The 20,325-nt window shown below is 34.5% G+C and overlaps 8 protein-coding genes across 8 annotated transcripts; 4 read left to right on the top strand and 4 right to left on the bottom strand.

Annotated features, from left to right (window-relative positions):
• Nucleotides 1-1,100: 1,100 nt before the first annotated feature.
• On the top strand, nucleotides 1,101-3,128 carry PHYBLDRAFT_145619 (hypothetical protein; the record flags this gene model as incomplete). Its single annotated transcript, XM_018431494.1, has 5 exons — nucleotides 1,101-1,125; nucleotides 1,189-1,314; nucleotides 1,406-1,521; nucleotides 1,694-1,775; nucleotides 2,755-3,128. 5 exons carry the CDS (start codon nucleotides 1,101-1,103, stop codon nucleotides 3,126-3,128), a joined length of 723 nt encoding a protein of 240 aa, XP_018291256.1.
• A 2,428-nt stretch (nucleotides 3,129-5,556) lies between these two features.
• On the bottom strand, nucleotides 5,557-5,843 carry PHYBLDRAFT_145618 (hypothetical protein; the record flags this gene model as incomplete). The annotated part of the gene is made up of 2 exons (XM_018431493.1): nucleotides 5,557-5,585; nucleotides 5,672-5,843. 2 exons carry the CDS (start codon nucleotides 5,841-5,843, stop codon nucleotides 5,557-5,559), a joined length of 201 nt encoding a protein of 66 aa, XP_018291255.1.
• A 367-nt stretch (nucleotides 5,844-6,210) lies between these two features.
• PHYBLDRAFT_133726 (hypothetical protein) lies at nucleotides 6,211-7,467 on the bottom strand (the record flags this gene model as incomplete). Its single annotated transcript, XM_018429588.1, has 3 exons — nucleotides 6,211-6,388; nucleotides 6,485-7,107; nucleotides 7,160-7,467. 3 exons carry the CDS (start codon nucleotides 7,465-7,467, stop codon nucleotides 6,303-6,305), a joined length of 1,017 nt encoding a protein of 338 aa, XP_018291254.1. The 3' UTR covers nucleotides 6,211-6,302.
• Nucleotides 7,468-9,159: 1,692 nt separating this feature from the next.
• On the top strand, nucleotides 9,160-9,591 carry PHYBLDRAFT_145616 (hypothetical protein; the record flags this gene model as incomplete). Its single annotated transcript, XM_018431492.1, has 1 exon — nucleotides 9,160-9,591. One exon carries the CDS (start codon nucleotides 9,160-9,162, stop codon nucleotides 9,589-9,591), a length of 432 nt encoding a protein of 143 aa, XP_018291253.1.
• Nucleotides 9,592-9,888: 297 nt separating this feature from the next.
• PHYBLDRAFT_181465 (hypothetical protein) lies at nucleotides 9,889-10,534 on the top strand. Its single transcript, XM_018438473.1, has one exon. It carries the CDS (start codon nucleotides 9,903-9,905, stop codon nucleotides 10,350-10,352), a length of 450 nt encoding a protein of 149 aa, XP_018291252.1. The 5' UTR covers nucleotides 9,889-9,902; the 3' UTR covers nucleotides 10,353-10,534.
• A 1,135-nt stretch (nucleotides 10,535-11,669) lies between these two features.
• On the top strand, nucleotides 11,670-12,822 carry PHYBLDRAFT_145614 (hypothetical protein; the record flags this gene model as incomplete). Its single annotated transcript, XM_018431491.1, has 4 exons — nucleotides 11,670-12,228; nucleotides 12,352-12,376; nucleotides 12,441-12,496; nucleotides 12,581-12,822. The coding sequence occupies 4 exons, from the start codon at nucleotides 11,670-11,672 to the stop codon at nucleotides 12,820-12,822; spliced, it is 882 nt and encodes a 293-aa protein (XP_018291251.1).
• A 142-nt stretch (nucleotides 12,823-12,964) lies between these two features.
• Nucleotides 12,965-14,310, bottom strand: PHYBLDRAFT_145613 (hypothetical protein; the record flags this gene model as incomplete). The annotated part of the gene is made up of 6 exons (XM_018431490.1): nucleotides 12,965-13,104; nucleotides 13,176-13,337; nucleotides 13,400-13,480; nucleotides 13,556-13,667; nucleotides 13,751-13,987; nucleotides 14,083-14,310. 6 exons carry the CDS (start codon nucleotides 14,308-14,310, stop codon nucleotides 12,965-12,967), a joined length of 960 nt encoding a protein of 319 aa, XP_018291250.1.
• Nucleotides 14,311-14,537: 227 nt separating this feature from the next.
• On the bottom strand, nucleotides 14,538-17,934 carry PHYBLDRAFT_65808 (hypothetical protein; the record flags this gene model as incomplete). The annotated part of the gene is made up of 14 exons (XM_018441536.1): nucleotides 14,538-14,552; nucleotides 14,630-14,707; nucleotides 14,765-14,941; nucleotides 15,026-15,138; nucleotides 15,254-15,547; nucleotides 15,612-15,823; nucleotides 15,884-16,050; nucleotides 16,137-16,355; nucleotides 16,438-17,028; nucleotides 17,090-17,123; nucleotides 17,191-17,359; nucleotides 17,438-17,581; nucleotides 17,690-17,744; nucleotides 17,803-17,934. The coding sequence occupies 14 exons, from the start codon at nucleotides 17,932-17,934 to the stop codon at nucleotides 14,538-14,540; spliced, it is 2,400 nt and encodes a 799-aa protein (XP_018291249.1).
• Between the last annotated feature and the right edge of the window lie 2,391 nt (nucleotides 17,935-20,325).

The raw sequence follows: 20,325 nt of genomic DNA, 5'->3' as shown, positions 1-20,325 counted from the left end.
TTCAAATGTATTATTCTCTTTTTATAAATAAATAAATAAATAAATAACAACGGTTGTCAGTGTTTGTTTGAGAGCATTAAATCTAGGGACACGACCATTCGGTTCACTCTCAAAAAAAAAAGGAGGAATATCCAAGATATGAGTAATAGCTCTGGTCAAGTATTATTGAGCTACTCAAGTTAAGTTGTATTCCGCTTGTTTAGAAAAATTTAGGTATCTTTAAAGGAAAACTCCATAATCTGGCCGAATTTTTTCTTTTTTAGCCATATGAGTAAAAGAAACAAAAGGCACAAGCCTTTGTTTGAATTAAATTGAGCTTGTTGAATAAAATCCTTACCAAAGAAACTAATGATAATAATTGGTTTCTTAATTAACAGTATTAGCTACTTTCTACTTGATATCATCATTCTCTCTCTGACTTTATCGCATCAAGAATAATGTAGTTCCATATCAATTGCTAATGGTCGACTATGACAGCAGCAAACAATATACAAACTACAAATGAGTGAAGAACAGATTCCACAACCAAACACTGATTCTTTCTAGCTAATAAACCTGACAAGTTAACAATCTCTGGAACTGCTACACACTAGGTACACGCACACTACACACTCATACAGTGTAAACCAACCATTACATAACAGGGATTTGAATCAAGGGATTTTAATAGTAACAGATATAAACAATATTATTTTGTCTTTTTAATAAATAACTCTCACAGTATCTACTTTTCTCATTAATGAGATACTAACCCATAAACAATTCCGAATACCACAGTGGAGTCTGTTCTTCACTCAATTGTGGTGTGTATACCACATTAGTGTTACAAATAAAAAATATAATATAGTAAAAAGATAATAAATTATAAAAGAAATGAAGCTAATACAAAAAATAAAAAGAAGTGTAATATGTTTGGGAAAGTAAAAGTAAAGAAAAAGGTAAAAAATGCATTAATGTAAAGGAGTTACAAAAATGGTAAGTTAAGGAAGCGCTTGGGAAAATGAAAAAAGGGTAAAAGATGAGTGTAAAAGATTTAAAAAGGAGTATGTTGCTTGGTTAAATATTAAAGTGTAGATTCGAAAATCAAAAGAAAGGGAAAAATGGCTGAGAAAATAAAAATGAAAAGTAAAAAGTGATGACGTCATCAAAACTGATAGTGCAAACTCCCTAAAATTTGATATAGTATAGCAACCCGACTGATAGCTCAGTTGTTAGGACGCCGGACTAGCAATCGACAAATTGGGGGCTCGAATCCCTCGGTCGGGCATTTTTTCCAATTTTTCACAAAAACCCAGAAATTTCGGCCTAACAGTGGTACAAATAGCAGGGTTTAGACTACCGGTCTTAAGCAAAGACAAGCCAGGCCTACAAGGTCCATTCCAATCTCCTTCCCTTTTTTCTGTAGTCAGCCACAGTCCGCAATACCACAGTATTCTCAAGCATTGTTTGGAAGCTTTCAGTGTTATATGGGAAGCTCACTTCCAACCTATATTTAAAGAAGTTCTCATTGTCAACAACCAAGTTGGTTCAATTGGCATCCTAAACATTAGGAGACCCTGTTGAACTCACAGCTTGATGTCTTGACCAACTGACTATTGTGTATATAATACATTCAATAAACCACAAAAAAAGTGTTAGGAAAGGCGAGAGTACTTGTCAGAAACCCCCCTACACTGGTAGATATATCATCAAGTCCTTTAAGCTCAAGGGCGAGAAATTGTTGATTGCAGTTGCAGCAGCAGCAACAGCAGCAGCAACAGAAAAGAAATTAAACAGTAAACCAATAGTAGCTCGATATTGAGTAAAGAAGTGTGACGAAGACCCAAAGAGTAATTTTGAGTATAGCAAGAAGAGCAATAAAAAAAAACGTCTAAAAACAGCCTATAGCAAAGTATAGCAAAGATAACATACAATCGAGATACAATTGAAAGTTTCTTTTTTACATAACCTATCATATAATCATTTATGCGATTTGAATTTTCAAATTTTAGGTTTTATATAATGTGTTTTACTCTACTTTTCATTCTAGTTTAAACGAGTGACATGCTATTGTACTCTCAATTCTGATACAATTTTAGGTATTCTTTTTCTGAGTGCTTTTGTGGTGAAGTGTTCGGGATTGTTATTAGGTTAATATCTCAATATAGAGAAATGTAAATACTGTGATAGTGTTATTTATTAGAGACAAAATAATATTGTTTATATCTGCTACTATTAAAATTCCTGTAATGCAAATCCCTGATGTATAATGGTTGATTTACACTGTATGAGAGTATAGTGTACGTGTGCCTGCTGTGTTACAGTTCCATATTATTAACTCGCCATTTTCATTAGCAAGAAAGAACCAGTGTTTGGTTGTGGAGTCTGTTCTTCACTCAATTGTGGTGTGTATACCCTATTAATGTTACAAACAAAAAATATAATATAGTAAAAAGATAATATATTATAAAAGAAATGAAGCTAATACAAAAAATAAAAAGAAGCGTAATATGTTTGGGAAAGTAAAAGTAAAGAAAAGGTAAAAAATGCATTAATGTAAATGAATTACAAAAATGGTAATCTAAGGAAGAGCTTGGGAAAATGAAAAAAGGGGGGGTGAAAGGTTTAAAAAGGAGTATGTTGCTTGGATAAATATTAAGGTGTAAATCCAGGAATCAAAAGAAAGGGAAAAAATGGTTGAGAAAATGAAAAGTAAAAAGTGATGACGTCATCAAAACTGATAGTGCAAACTCCCTAAAATTTGATATAGTATAGCAACCCGACTGATAGCTCAGTTGTTAGGACGCCGGACTAGCAATCGACAAATTGGGGGCTCGAATCCCTCGGTCGGGCATTTTTGCCAATTTTCTCCAAAACCCAGAAATTCCGGCCTAACAGTGGTACAAATAGCAGGGTTTAGACCACCGGTCTCAAGCAAAGACAAGCCAGGCCTACAAGGTCTATTCCGATCTCCTTCCCTTTTTTCTGTAGTCAGCCACAGTCCGCAATACCACAATATTCTCAAGCATTGTTCGGAAGCCCTCAGTGTTATCTGGGAGGCTCACTTCCAAAATATATTTAAAGAAGTTCCCATTGTCAACAACCGAGTTGCTGCAATTGTCATCCTAAACATTATTAGACTCTCTTGAGCTCACCGCTTGATGTCTTGACCAACTGACCTTTGTGTATATAATACATTCAATAAACTACAAAAAAAAAGTGCAAGGAAAGACGAGGGTACTCATCAGAAAATCTCCTACACTGATAAATATATCATCAAGTCTTTTAAGCTCAAGAGCAAGAAATTGTTAATTTCAGTAGCAGCATCAGCTGCAGAAAAGAAATTGAACATTAATCCAAGAGTAGCTCGACACTGGGTGAGGAAGTGTGACGAAGATCCAAAGAGTATTATTGAGTATAGCAAAAAGAGTAGTAAAAAAATAAATAAAGTCTAAAATCAGCCTATAACAAAGTATAGCAAATAAAACATATAATCGAAATACAATTGAAAATCTTTTTTTTTACATAACCTATCGTATATTCTGAGGTATTCGGGATTGTTTATGGGTTAGTATCTCAATAATAGGAAAAGTAGATACTGTGAGAGTGTTATTTATTAAAGAGACAAAACAATATTGTTTATATCTGTTACTATTCAAATCCCTGTAATTCAAATCCCTGATATGTAATGGTTAGTTTACACTGTATGAGTGTGTAGTGTACGTGTGCCTGGTGTGTAACATTTCCGGAGACTGTTAACCTGCCAGATTCATCAGCAAGAAGGAACCAGTGTTTGGTTGTGGGGTCTGTTTTTCACTCAATTGTGGTGTGTATACCACATATTCAATTATGCGACTTGAATTTTCAAATTCTAGGCTTTGTATAACGTGTTTTACTGCACTTTTCATTATAGTTTAACCGATTGACATGCTATTGTACTATCGATTTCGATACAACTTTAGGTATTCTTTTTCTGAGTGCTTTTGCGGCACATTCGCTCCAGTCTATAAGTATCTATACTGTAAACTCGCATGTTTAAACTCCTTGTTCAAGTAATAGTTAAGAAATATTCTTTTCTTTAGTTTTTTACTGCTTTAATACTTGATTTACACCAGTATATCTCTGATAGCTTGTAAGACTTTAATCAAATATGATCCTTCATTTACTTTTATATATATATATATACCTCTTAAACACTACGGCTTGTCTAAAAAAGCAAGTATTTTGACTTATTATATGTAAGTGGTGTGGACAGACAGTAAAAAAAAAGTTCAAAAGTAGTTCAAATGAATATTAGATAAAATCAAGTGCTCGTAATAATGTCGCTTCCATTAAAATCATGATCTTCTCAATACAATTGGGAATGAAAGAAGAACTAGCCAGTCAGAGACGTTCAACAAATTTGGCTTTTTTTTGGAATTTTTAGTCTATCCACGCAAACTGGATTAATCCCGAATTTGTACCTTTGTATTTTTTTTTCAATTAAAGGAAAGGGCAGTTTGTTGAGTATAAATTGTTATATATATGCCCGTGTACATAGGAATATATTAGCTATAAAAATATTGAAATATTGAAATTTATAATATTACAGCTCAACTATATTATCTGAACAGGATGTGCCCTTAAGTTCACTTTTTTTATTTTTAATATTCAGATCAGACCATCTCAATTTATGTAAGTTATAGAGCTATTTTTGCTTAGTTTTGACTAATTTATTAATATAGAGTTATAAATATACATTTATATATATATATATACTTTGCAGGAGAGTCTCCCTGTAGCTGTATCCGAGTATCATAAAGGTCCGGAACAAATCTCATCTCATCTCATCTTATATCATCTCATAAAGGTGTACACTAAAAACAATTTATGGATGGTCGCTTTAGTTTTGCTTATTATTCTATCAAAATTAAGGCCTAGCTCTTTTATCATTGTTTTAGGGCAAGGTTTCTTTTTATATATTAAACCTTTAACCTGCTAATTACTTTCCAATACTTCTTAAGTTACGCCACACTCCTACGAAGCATCAGATTTCTTTTAAAAAAAATAAAATGAAGCGCTAGTCCAAACATACCCACATATATACATCAATATATGATGTTTAAGCTAGTTAATGACTTAATTTATCGGTTGATTAATTATTAAACATATGTGTAAAGTTTATTATTCTGGTCTCTCCTTGAAGAAACTTGGATGCAAATCTACTGTTGATACGGTATCTAAACTTGCAAATATACATAAGAGTATGATTTAGAATAAACTTACTTGATCATAAGTAAGGAGACTAATGAAGATATCTATTATGATCATGATTTGTTAAAAAAAAAAGGGCGAAATATTAATAACAGGGATAATATAATATATAATAATAATTTGGAGGATAGTTTTTGATGACTTTATTGACTTGTTTTATAGAGTTTGTAATCAGGAGTATATGTAGCATTCATTTCCTTCTTCTTTAAAGAAATATTTTTTGTGTAAAAAAAAAGAAGAAGAAAAGTTGTTTTGCGAGTGTTTTTGTTCTTTTTATTGTTTATTTATGCTTCCAGTCTGTTTGGAACAAAAGCAAAGATGTATTTAATCTAAAGGAACATAATTGTTAGTGTCTGTGAAGAGCATCAAATAAAGTGACAGATTATTTACTTGATTTTCGAGAACCAGACTAGTAAGTTTTTTTAAGAACTGCAAATACAGATTCCACGATCACCACATTCACCCGCTGTATAACCGGTACTTCCACAATGATCTTGGCATGCAGACTGGACTCTAGCCTCTTCAGCAGCATGGCAGGCAACGTTTCCTGAAACGGTCTTTACAGAGACACAAAGAGCAAATAGCAAAATTGAAATAGAAGTGAACTTCATGAGAGCAAGGTGTGAAATGAAATGAATGAAAGAAAGAAAAAACTTATCAAGTTAATTTGCATTGAATGGCTTTTATAAAGGAAGGAAAAACCAACTCTACAGACCTTGGGTATCTAAAAACAAAACAAAAAATAAGGGGGGGAAGTATACAGTAATACTATCGCGTAAATTAAATGGAGGAGGAGGTTTTTATTTTAAAAAAATAAAATAAAGAGGACTGGGATAAAGGGGGTAATATATGCAGGTTTATCTTGACATTTTGTTTTGTCATGTAAAACTAAAAGGCATCAGGTATAATGTTAAGCTTAGTGATAGGAAGAATCGGTGATGCAAGGCAGTCTTGTCCTGACCTGTCCTGACCAGATATAATATTTCACTTCTTTTATTTCAATTTAATACTCTACAATAGCAAAGATGCAGAGAGGACTATTGTCCAGTAATACACCCCTTCTGGTATATTTAGCATGATGTGCATGTACTAGGCTTCTGGTTCCATGCCAGCTTCTTCTTGAACAATAAAGACAAGTACACCAAAGCCAACAGCACTAAAAATAAAAATAATATATATATATATATATGTGTGTGTGTGTGTTAATATAGTTGTAAATTGGTATTCCCAAACTTCCCAATATGTAATTTACCCGGTACTTCGATGAGAGGGCCCATAGTGGCAGCCAATGCCTGCTCGGACTCGATACCATAGGTACCAACTGCTACAGCAATAGCAAGCTCAAAGTTGTTACTTCCAGCCGTAAATGACTGGGTAACAACAAGCGGATAAGGGACTCTGAGACGCTTAAGAATAAAGAAAGGCAAAAAGAACATGATCGCAAAGTAAAGTACAAGTGGAACTGCCACTCTAAAGACAGATCCAATATTGTCAATAATATGATGGCCCTGGTTGGCAAACATGACAATGATGGTATAAATGAGTCCGAGGAGAGCAAAAGGTCCGACGTGAGGAACAAATTTGGCATTGTACCATTGTTTTCCTTTGAGGTAACACAAAACCAAGCGTGTCAAAAAGCCAGCTGCCAAAGGAATACCGAGGTAGATCAAGACAGACTGAGCAACAGGCCAGATCGATGCATCAATTGTGGTATCTACTGGAGCACCAAACCACCCGGGAATGATGTTGATAAAAAGCACCGCATAAGGGGAATATAAGGCAATCTGAAGCACCGAGTTGATAGCTACAAGGATTGCACAATAATCGGCATCACCACCAGCCAATTGGTTCCAAATCAAGACCATTGCAATACATCTAAAAAAATACAATATATCATAAATAGTATATAATATATAATATATCATACCTGGCAAGACCGACCATGATAACGCCAGTTCTAAATCCAGGAAGGTCGGGAAGCGTAGCCCATGCAACAGCTGTCATAACGATTGGCCCAATAATCCAATTGATGAAGACTGAGATTCCGATCTGAATCCAAACATTTTTGTCTGTCAAGAGGGCAGGAAGACGTTCGTACTGAACTTTGCACAGAACAGGGTACATCATTACAAGCAATCCAACGGCAATAGGAACAGACACTGATCCAAACTGTACTGTTGCAAATGCAGGTTGTACATTTGGTACGTAATATCCAATCAATACACCAGTCACCATTGCGAGTAGAATCCAGACTACGAGGAATCTATCAAGGAAGCTTAGGCGTTTCAGTAGAACTATTTAATAGATTTATTAGAAACACATATGTATGTACTTATAAGTCGACAATATTTTTTTACTTTACTTTATTTTATTTTATTTTATTTTATTTTATTTTCGATTATCAAAATGACTTACCAGATCCCTTTAGATCCTCTTCAGGTACCATTGATTGGTAATCACTTGGTTTGATGCAGTAATCATAATCACACTCAGGAGAAGTAACACAACTTTCTCTTTCTTTGCAGTAGTTAAAGTTACAAGTCTCTGACTTGTAGCATACTGCCTCCTCCTCCTGCTCAGAAATTTGTGGATTCATGTCAATGAAAAAAGTGATGCACAAGAGGTTGCTTGTCTTCGGTAACTAGCTTATTTTTTTTTGTAAAGGGTCTGAGCTTCAAATCTTCTATTGAGCTTTACAATTATAAGACGAAGAGGACGTCACAATCCTACGTTTGTGCTATAGCGAACTGGAGTATTGAATCCCCAATAGTTCTAGAAGACCCTATTCTAGAAGATGCTATTCTAGAAGATACAGTGCTTTCACTCAATTTACCAAATGTTTGAAAAGTCCGACTACTTTTTTGAAAAAGATTGTCCAATTCATTTGTGTAAGAAGTGGTTCAAAAATATATAAATCAATATTATTATTTACTCCGAAGAAGAATAAGCGGTTTTCCTAAGTTTCTTGAGTTTTGGTGATGATCTTGTGATATCATGCCGAGCCTGGGGCTTTCTCTTTCCACTTGCACTACCAACCTCGATTGTTTCTACTTTCGATATCGTTTTCATTGCAATGCTCTAAATAATCGCTAAATTTAGGGGAACGACATTTCCTGGCGGTGGTGGCATTTTGATTCTACCGGACCACAAGTCGAGACTTTTTGGCTGGCATGGAATAACTTTATCTGGTCCCTAAAGATTCATTCTTGTTATAATAGTTGGTAAAACAGGATACGAAATATTCGCATAAAGACTTTTCTTTTGTGCTTTTCAAAAAGAAAGTTGATGGGGATTACTTACCAGCTAATGCTGCTGAACTCTGGTAATATGTAGATGACAGAAAGAGAAAGACATGATACGCGTAAGAAGGCCAATACATAGTAAGGTATTCGATAAGATTGTGTCACAATCCAATGATAGCAACTTCTTATGATCTTCTGTATAACTGACTATTGATATAGTGTATTTGGGACTAATTATTATTTCTTTATTGTCAAGTCTAACCTTAGGACGCAAACAGCTATTAATTGAATATATAGGATTTGTTTTTCGCGTGAGACCGTATTTAATTATTAAGTTGCCCAAATACAGACTGTAACTCTTAAAACAACGAGAGTTAAGTGCCTTGGGAGATATAGATAAGCACAAATTGTGGGGACAAAGTAGTAACGCTAATGCATACAATAAATATATTGTGTTTTTTCAAGACACCATTTTATCCTGAAGGATTAGAGAAAGACACCGGGCCCCAGAAATGTAGCCACAATTGAGTAGCCCGGTTAGATAGAAATGTCGTGCCCCACCATGAAACGTCGTTCCCGTAAGATTGCTGATTTAATAATAAAACTTTGTCTCATAAAAAAAAAATTAAACACTACACGTGATATGTATAGTATACATGGGGAAGACTATTTTGATTGTAAGCTGATGCCTCTTTTACCCCGATTATCCCAAATGGCACGTCTCTCAGTCTATCATAACCCACAATGCACAAAGTCTCGCAAGTCTGTCGTAATCCTCGAGGAAAATGAGACAAAAGATGGCAAAAAAATGTATGACCTCGAAATTGTTCTGTACAAAAAGAGCCCTCCAAGCAAAGAAGTTCTCGAAACTTTGAGAAACTCCCTGGAATTTCCAGAGAAATATGCTTCCAACCCATGGGACTACTTGCTGCGGCCAGAAGCACAGGGAAAATCCAGTTCATGGGAAGAGGTTTACAAGATAATCGAAGGCGATTCTTCATTACTCGAGAGACCATTTGTAATTGACTGGGATCGCAAGAAGTCAGCACTCGGAAGACCCGATCTGACTCTTGTTGAGGAACTTGTCAAGGAACGCGTTGCTCTATCATCATCTTGACTAAACAAATAAAACACTATTTCTAATAAACATTTTCGCTTTTCTACACTTTTTTTTCTTTTATATTTAATTTGATTGAATTTGATTTTTTTGTATCCTTGGTTCCTTTCCATTGTCTAAAGCATATGGTTTATCTAATCTCCGCAAAGACATATCCCTTTCAGAAGGGGTGGCTTGCATAGGCGCGTCACGCAAAATAGTAACAGAGACCAAATGGAGCCCTGGTATTACTGAATAAAGAAAGCCGCACCTTCCTACCCCTCCTCACGCTCTTGTCGTCTTCTGTTGGCCCTGTCTGTCCATTAATCACCATGTTCTCCCGCTCATTCGGTCTCGTAAGACCATTCGTCAGCGCACGCACCTATGCCACCAAAAGTAAAACCACCAACCTCAAAATGACTTCTCGTCTGCCCATTCAAGAATGTCAATTGGCTGATGGCAGTTTGTTTGTGACCCGTCAACCTCCTGTCTCACCTGCTGTCCAGAGCACCGCCCCTGTATTAAAGAAGGCTGCTACGGAAACAAAGGTTCTTTCAGAGAGTGAGAAAGAGGAAATGCGCCAATTGAGAGCACAGGATCCCGCACGGTGGACACGGAAACGTTTGGCAGAGAAATTTGGATGTTCTGAAATTTTTGTCGGTATCAATGCACCAACCACCGTCAAGCGTGCTGTCGCAGCCGAGCAAGAACCTACAAAAGAATACGGTTACAGACGCCAGTTGATCAAAAAGAACAGAGAGAGAAGAAAGGAGTTGTGGTAGATTTAGTCCTCCGAGAGAGATAAAGAGAGGGGGATTGTTTGTCAAAAAAAAGAAACATACATACATAAAGAAAAAATAATTACAGAAAGAAGACATCTTCCCTTATTATTTCTATTTGAAGAGATGCAGGATCCAAAAGAAATGACCTTCCGAACATCTTTAACAGTTTGATATATAAATGTAAAAAGAATAATAATATAGACCTAAATAGCTTGTGAAGTTTATTGGATATTTGTATGGATAAATTGATTAAGAACTAGGCTAATTGAAGAGAACTGTCAAATTAAATAAGGGTGTGCACTGCATCACCTCTTTTTTCATTATTCTTGGTTCTAAATTGTTTATCAAAGTAGGAAAGGAGCAAGTATTGTGTATGTATAGTCAACGCTATTTCCAAACTTCAAGCTTAATGGGACAAACCCCTTAAGAAAAAGCAAACCCCGATTAGGAACGCTGCCAAATTAAAGCGGTGTGTTAAACGCATACATCAAAAGAAGAGGAAGAGGAAGAGTATGAAGGATATTATATTATTGTCATTTCCAAATAGTATTCAAAGGCTTTATATTTTAGTACATCATTATTAAGATTAATAGGAATGATTGACTTCTCAAGGAATAAAAGCAGAAAGAGCTATAATGGCAGAGCTTAATGCAAGATGTGTGTTTTCTGCTACTCAGTGTATTAAATCACCACTCATTTCCCATAATGCAAATAAATAATTTGCTTATTTTTTTATATGAAAACAAAATGACATTCTAATTACCTGTAAATCCCACAAAAACCTATCTATTTATTGTGTTAAATTCCAGAAAAACAAAGCAAAGTACTTGACTTATATGACTTTTTATGAGTTCATTTTTTTGAGAACTAACATTTTTTTTTGCGTGAGAAATAAAGCAATGTACAGAACACCAACCTTTATTTTAGTAGTAATATTTGCATAAAATAGCCAACTGTTTGGACGGAAATATATACAGAAATGATCCTGACTATACTCTTCTCCAAAAGTATCTAGTAGATAGAACTGGATATATCTTTGAATATTCTTCATATACTAAATATTTTTTAAAGGAAAACGAACGAACAAAATGTTCTCTTTTTTTGCTTGTTTACTTGCTTGAACCTATTGCTATTCAGTGGACCAGCTAGAAATCCCGAAATTGATACGAAAAGCGACGGTCACACAATTCACTAATATTCTCTCCGTCTTGGGGATCCTGTCCATGCAGAGCCCTTTTTTTTTGACTGCAACTTTAGCACCACTGCCGCCACTTTTTTTCTTTTAATATAAATTCAATCGCTTCATTCAAATTTCAAATGAAAAACAACAGTGAAAAAAAACCACAAGAACATTCAACTGCTGATTCTTCAAATGACCCAAACAACGACAACAATAATAACCCAGACGTATCGTCGCTTCCACCACCACCACCCATTACACCACCACCAACTGAGCAAGAGTCAAACGATATCCTTTCTCCATGGTGGTCTGCCGAAGTACCAGCTGGCCAACCTACGAAGCCAGGAGGAGACAAAATTATGTTGACATTCAATCGGAAAGCTGTACGAGAAGAACTTGGGCCGGATGGAAAGAAAACAGGAAACCAATCGGACGAGTGGACGGAATTCTGTATCTTTCTTGCACCCAACGAATATTTCAAGCGCTCAAAAGGGAAAGGGGAGATTGGAACACCAATTGACAAAGACGAAAAAAAGCTGAATCAATCTTGTAGTATGCTTTGTTTTCTAAAGGAGAGTGAAGAACGACGAAAGTCAAAATTAGAAGAATTAAAGATACCCAATTCATGGAATCCATTTTATGGAAGATGGATTATTGCTTCTACAAGATTAGACATGTCAATGGAACACCTTGCTGGTAAGTAGAGAGCTTGCTAAGCTTTCTTTTTCTGCTGGAATTTTGAATTAGATATATATATATATATTATTATTATTATTATTATTATTTTTAACATGTGGTATATTTGTTGGTTGGATATAGAAAAGCTTCCTGTAAAAAAAGTGATGTGAGTTTAAATTGGATTTGTATGACTAGATCGAATGAATTCATCAGGTGGTTTATTGTTCTAGCCCAGGATACCGGTCAATTGAGTTAGGAGAATACGTTGATCAGCTTGGTCAAGGAGGTAAAGGAGGAGAAAAAGCGAAAAAGAATTTTTTTTTAAAAAAAAAAAAGAAAATGAATTAAACATTTTTGGTATAATGTATAGTGAAAAAGATGGTGCTTGGATCTTTCACACCTGTACAAAACTTCACAAAACGATATATGGACTCTTGGAAGGATGGCACTCAAAAAGCATTCTTCAATAGGTTCTGGGAGAGCTCCCAACGAGGAGATGCGTTTATTCTGGTGAAAGACAATACCAAGAAAATGATTGACAGTGCGCTTTACAATATCAAGAAATCTAGTGATGAGAGTGACAATGATAACAAGAAGGACCCAAACAAGTAAAGACAACAGGAACCGTAACAAATAATAATAGTAATAATAATATATGAAGGACTTGCTTGATATAAAATGAAAAAATTAAAATGAAAATGAAAATGAAACGATAATAATAATAAAAAGAAGGTAGCATAATAATAATGCTTCTTTACCAGTAAATAGACCCGCTCTGAGAAGCAGAAGGAGTAAGATAATAAATAAGATTATAAAACAAAATTACGCCGACAATATAGTTTGCCCAAATAACTAGATCAACCATATGTACATGTAAATAGACAATAACTTGGGCTAAATAGGCAAAATAATAATAATAATAGTAATAATAATTTATCTTGCCCACATATATTAACTTAACTTACCTATCTGCTCCCATTTCTTTTGGTACGAAATACCCTCAACGTTAGGAAATCCCATCATATTGCAAAACGAATGGCACAAGAAGGGAGGCCACACACTGCCCGTGCGCACAAAAACAAAACTTGCATACCATCCAAATACAGTGGTATAGGCAAACTGAAAACCTAGATTACCAAGACATTTGTCAGAAAAATTTCATCTATATACTTATATACAGATTACTTACTGGAAGACAGGAGTGCTCGCTTCAAAGCTTTCTTATTAGATCCATACTGGCGATACTTTTCCCATACGTGGTGCAAGTGAGCTAAAGTCCATCCAAATACATAAATATACATGTATTTGATAATCACAACCGCAAATCCATATCTATATCTATTACCTGTTCCAAACCAAATGGGCGAGATGAAAATCAGATACTTTTTTGAATGCCCGGCTTGATATAACAATGCAATCTCACAAGCACGAAAGACAAACTCTTCTGTAAAAGGAGCCTAGAAAATGTCATCGTTCAATATATTTTTTGAAGAAAAAAAAGTAATATTCTATATATATATATATCTTTAATCACACTTACAGCGATATAATTTCGTTGACCTTCTAATGAACGGAGATGTTCGACAGCATCTTTTTGAAAGTTGAAGTTTTGTTGGAATGGAAGTTCTTCCTCAAACCACAACAAAGTTAATGGCCCGAGAAACAGAATCATAGTCAGTAAAAGTGGAGAAATTATATGAATAATGTGCCATGAATTAGTTGGGTCATAAAGACCCAATCTGATGGACATTGATGAGATCTGATTCTTAATAGACATCTAAAAAAGAAAATGATTGTGAGACAAGGAAAAAAAAAGATAACATTTTACAACTAATAGAATAAGCAAATATTGATCTCGAATGATCGTATTACATTTCCAAATGTACCACTCATATAAAGCTCACTCCATACGATTATTGGAATGACAATAGATGCTAGGATGACTGACTTTATACGGGAGGCAATAGTTTTTGGATGATCTCGAGAAAGATTAGCTGATGCATCCCGAAAAAGATAAAAGCCGGCAATGTAAATCAATGCAAATGATCCACATGTTGTATTTGCCAACAATGTATTCACGAGCCCATTTGTCAATTCCATGACAAGATTTTAAAGAGAAATAAAATAATGAAATAAATTGTGTATTGAGTTTGACGGCTATCAAATTTAAGATTTAGCAAAGCAAAGTGTTGCTTGTAATTTATTGGATTTTTTTTAAAAAGAAAAAAAAGGGTTTTGCTACCAATAATATTTTTAGTTTTATTTTTCACTTTCAACGTGCATAAAGACAAGGAAATCATACGTCTTGTTGGCAATAGGAAAGAACACTAGAATAGATCAAGCTAAACATAATTTGGAATCGATTATTATTATTATGATTAGTTTTATGTATGCTTTTTAATATAATTTTTCGTCTTACAAGATCATCGGTGGCAATGTACGATTTTTTAGTCTGAATATTTGGTTCCATATCTGTGGTATCAATTTCTTCCATAAACTAGAAGGTACAGTTAGTTAGTAAAGAATATATGTATTATTATGGGAGCAAATTTACCTTCTTTGCCTCCGCTTCGGTCACATTGGAAGATCCAGTCTCATCTTTGGTAAGAGGAGTAATGTCTGTTTTCTTGAGCATTTCCCAGAAATCTAGACGTTTTGAGGCTGGATTTGAAAGATCACAAATTGACTTTATTTTATGCAAACACCTGTTAAACGATTCTCCCTCGAAATCCTTAGAGCACATTGGTTAGGGTAGGTACTATTATATATATATATGTATGTATATGTATATATAAGCAATATATATTGTAACTACCTGTATAGCTACATTGCGCATACAGTCAAGGCAACTGATTACTTTTTTATAGTATTGGTCACCAAAAGATGTAGAAACCAAGTGAATCACTATATCACTTATTTGCTTAAAGGCTAAAAAGAAAGAAAGAAAAGGTTGTACGCAAAATACATACACCCATAAATATCAGTAACTTTCATACATGTGTGTGTATTTCGCTAATTTATAGTGCATATTCATCTCTCTAACCTTCTTCTACCAAATCCTGGTCTGGATTTGCAACCATTGCCTTAAAGTCGTCGACTGGATCTTCAATAGAAACCTCTTTCACATCTTTACGCAAGACTTCATAGTTTTTGGTATCAAATGCACTTCCATTATCCATCTTCATTTTCTTGGTAATATGCTGGTTTTGTTCAATGTCGCCAGTATCGGTAGGGGAGATGTGGTCTTCATCTTCCTTTCTCGTTTTGATCTTCTCTTCTCTCAGAGCACCGTAATGCCTTTCCTTAGTATCGTCAGGAGTTTCCACTTTTAAATGTACTTGTCAATAAACATCGTATTTTATAATATATATATATAAGAAAAATTAACAGTTGTTGCTTACCTTTTTCAATATTGAAAATTTCCTTAATTTGTTTTCCCAATTCTTTTGTTTTTTCGACAAATTCTGGTAAGACCGTAATTTGCTCTTTAATACTGTGATGGAGATCAGGAATAGTTGCTTTCCCATCAATAGCCCTTCTACGGATTGTTTCTGAAACTCTCCAAATATTCGGATTGAAGATATTCTCTGGTACTACATGCTCACACGGATTTCTTTACAAAACCAAAAATCAGTCAACAAAAGTTCTTTTGTATCTATATACTTTAACATACCCATCCTTGTCTTTTCTGACTTCCATAAGTGACATACTCTCAACAAGTTTCTCCATGATCTCCAACTTGGCTATATTTGACGCATTTTTGCTTTCTTCATTATCTTTGGGTTTAAGAGCCTCTTCTATTGCTTCAGGAATAGGCTTTAGATCATTACTAAATGGTGCCTAAGAAAATAATAACAATAATAATAAATTCTTTGTATTCAACTTTGGTATTACTTTTTATTTAATTTTTTTGCTGTTATTCTTACCTCTACAAAGTATAATGTAGCCACCTTTTCTTCAACCAAAGGAAACAGAACGCCGAGCTTTGGAGGAGACTCAGGCTTATTAGTAAATCTGACTACTGCAACAGATTTTGTTTCCTCCATGGCCTTTGCCAAAGCCGTGATAACAGTGGCAGCCTCCTTGGCATCTACTGATCCTGCTGTAACTGTGTATACTTTGGACAGTTTATAGGTTTCAGGAAACTATTTATGATTTATGCAATAGAAATTGACCAGCAGGGAAATTAAGATAGCTTAAACCATATATTTTGTTTTCAAAATATACCTTTTCTGAATCAATGAATTTAATAACATATAATCCAGGTGATGTAACCACCTTGAACATATCCTGTTGCTCTTTGGAGACCGGAACCAGTGTTTTGCCAAGAATATATGCTTTCATAATATCTTTTGAGTTTACAGTGTCCTTTTGCTGATTATCCGAGTCACTGCTCGTCAGGCCTTCTTCATCTTCCCCTTGTTGCTCTTCTTCTGGATCAAAATCATTTTGAGCATTGAATTTCTTTTCCAGTTCCTCGAGCGTAATAGTTCTGTAGTTGGTTTCTGCTTTCACTGGGTGTATGTTTTTTCCATCTTCTGCATCGACCGGATATGAAGGAACGTAACATTTTGTTCCACTCTTGCGTGAAATGAGATCCGAGCGTATAAACATATGGGCGCTCACGTATAATCCATTATCAGGGCTATTTGCTGGATCACCTAATATTATGTTACCACGGAAGCATGGTGAAGCTCTTACGATTTTTTTGTTGATAGTGTCCGCAAACTCATATTCTTTTTCGAAGCTGCAAAAAGAAGACGGTGGTCCTAGTCTAGATATAATCTCTATCCATTTTTTCTCATTTTCATTCATATTCTATATATATATATAAATGAATAAGTATATTAAAGGAGAATATACATATACATATACATACTTGGTTTGTGTAAGGCATGTTGGACCCAGCGCAGCTAAAATATACCATAGTGAATATCTAACTCTTTATTTAAATGCTTCCTTATGTATATATAAACTTACACAACGGTTAAACTTATGGAATGTGTTTCCAGCATTGATATAATTTCGTGATTTTCCATCCAGCTGATCGGGACTCTTGTATCTGTCATTAAATATATATGCTTATCGTATTTGAGCTTCCTGCAATAGCAGACGATCATGTCGATAGCCAAAATAAGAGCATCCAGAGCTATAGATACATAACAATATTATGTTGTAGATCATTTCATATATATATTCACAAAAACACCGTTCAATTTAATATTACCATCAGCAGTTGTTTCCTTGCTTTCAGATAATTCTATATTGAATAGTTTTTGTACTGTCTTGACTGTGGGTTGCTTTATTTCTTCAATTGTGGAAATATTCTTATATTCGCCTGGAAATTGACTTGCCAGTGAATTATCCGTTTCTGATGCAAATAAATAAAAGAAAACACACATAGACGTACGGAAAGTGTGGTTTGTAATTAGTTATTTGGATGATATATGTGTATGCATAATTTCTTTTATTTTCTTACCTGGTGTGCCTATTGCTATGAGACCCGTCATGTCAGTTTTTCTTCCAATCGAAATCTATTAATTATAAGAATCGCCGATTGGCAACTTTGGCAATGATTTTGTATGAGCCAACCTTATCCTCAAGTTTTTTTCTGATAACTTGTCGCGCTTCTTCAAGCATACTCTTAGAATGTCCTGGAATTACATCCTTCCAAGAATAGCCAACATCAAATATAAACACATTTGCTTTCTTTTGATATGTCATGATGAGTTCGATTTTGACAATTAAATCAGATGCCTTATAACCAATGTAAGTGTCGGACAACAATAAATATGATTGTGACAGCTACAGTTTAACTAATAAAACCGCTACACCTTTCATTTTTATATATACATAATAGAACTTTTTAGTTTTTAGTTATTATTATTTTTGATTGTTTAATTGTTGAGGGCCAACGGCATAAATCATATTGAAAATAAGGTTTTTGACCTGATTATTTGAATTGCATGGTACAAAACAGTCTATTTGCTAAGAAAAATAAGTAACCCAAACATTATAGTAGTAATCAAGATGTTTTTGAGGTACACATGTACATATTGTAATTAATCTTGGAATTATAATAATAATAATGAAAGTAGACTATACGATGTTATTTGGTGTGGACAGACAAAAAAAAGGTTCAAAAATGTTAGCCGTATTATTGGATCAGAGTTTTAATAAAAGAACAAAAAAAAAGATCAAAACTTTTGAACTTTCAAAACGTGGTTTGGACAGACGAAAATCTCAAAAACAAAGATCAAAATTAGTTCAAATGCATATTAGATCAAATTAAATGTTTATAATATCATTTCTTCAATCAAAGGTATGATCTTTCCAATACAATTGGCAATGAAAGAAGAACTAGCCATTCAGAGTTGTTTGGATTTTTTTTTGAGCTTTTGGGCTTCTCAGACCAACTATTCCATTTTACGCTGTTAGTTTGCTTCACAAGTGCTAAAACCTTTGCATTGATATTTCACCTTTTCTTCTTATTAGACCTTGTCAGCTTTACTCATCTACCTTTTCTTTTGATCCCAATTAGTTACTTTATCGTAGTGACGAACGTTTTCTCAGCACCTGTGCTGATTCTAGATTAATAAATCTTATGCAATCTGATGTGTACATATACACATGTGCTTAATTTATGAACAGAAAAAAAGGGAATACACTATAATTATAAGAAATGTTTGTAAACGGATGTTTTAAAGACAAGCCAGGCCCACAATGTCCATTCCGATCTCCTTCCCTTTTTTTTGTAGTCAGTCACAGTCCGCAATACCACAGTATTCCCAAGCATTGTTCGGAAGCTCTCAGTGTTATCTGGGAGGCTCACTTCCAAAATATATTTAAAGAAGTTCCCATTGTCAACAACCGAGTTGCTGCAATTGTCATCCTAAACATTATTAGACTCTCTTGAGCTCACCGCTTGATGTCTTGACCAACTGACCTTTGTGTATATAATACATTCAATAAACTACAAAAAAAAGTGCAAGGAAAGACGAGGGTACTCATCAGAAAATCTCCTACACTGATAAATATATCATCAAGTCCTTTAAGCTCAAGGGCAAGAAATTGAACATTAATCCAAGAGTAGCTCGACACTGGGTGAGGAAATGTGACGAAGATCCAAAGAGTATTATTGAGTATAGCAAAAAGAGTAGTAAAAAAATAAATAAAGTCTAAAATCAGCCTATAGCAAAGTATAGCAAATAAAACATATAATCGAAATACAATTGAATTTTTTTTTACATAACCTATCGTATATTCTGAGGTATTCGGGATTGTTTATGGGTTAGTATCTCAATAATAGGAAAAGTAGATACTGTGAGAGTGTTATTTATTAAGTAGATAAAATAATATTGCTTATATCTGTTACTATCCAAATATTTGCCGTGTAAGTGTGTAGTGTATATGTGTCTGGTGAGTAACGGTTCTGGAGATTGTTAATTTGCCAGGTTCATTAGCAATAAGGAACCAGTGTTTGGTTGTGGAGTCTGTTCTTCACTCAATTGTGGTGTGTATACCATAAACTCCAACTCCCCTTTGTTCTTCTTCTTCGTCATCATTTTCGAATGGCACAAAATGCTGCCAGTATAGAGCACTACTATCTTATGTTGTTTTTCGCAGTAGAATATCGATAGTGCCTCGGATTCCCTTTAGATACCGTATCCTTTCTGCTCATAACCCTTCGCCGTCAACTTTACTTGTTGTACCGAGCACAGCACGGACAGTCGTAACTGACAAAGCAAGTAGTAATTTATATCAAGATATCCTTAGCTTTTATGAAATGACAAATTAACTTTTTTGGTTATTATTATTTCTTGTTTCGTGTCATCCAGAACATTAGGTAAGTAAAGTTGCTCCATTTTCAAGAACTTTCTTATAAACGGCCGTATATGCTTTTCTATATATATATATATATATGTGTGTGTGTGTGTGTGGCTCTTGTATAAATTTATTATATTAATGCCAATGCCAATGCCAATGCCAATGCTAGCACTATTGGTGCCGTACAATAGCTACTTTTATATAGTCATATATTATGGTCTTCTAGGTCTTCATTAGTATTAATATTCTCTTAATTCATATTACAATATAGTATCAATAGTAAATCCA

Source organism: Phycomyces blakesleeanus, assembly GCF_001638985.1.
Source record: "Phycomyces blakesleeanus NRRL 1555(-) unplaced genomic scaffold PHYBLscaffold_11, whole genome shotgun sequence".
Taxonomy (NCBI): domain Eukaryota; kingdom Fungi; phylum Mucoromycota; class Mucoromycetes; order Mucorales; family Phycomycetaceae; genus Phycomyces; species Phycomyces blakesleeanus.
Note: the sequence above shows the minus strand (reverse complement) of the source record. Positions and strands in the feature narration are given on the sequence as shown.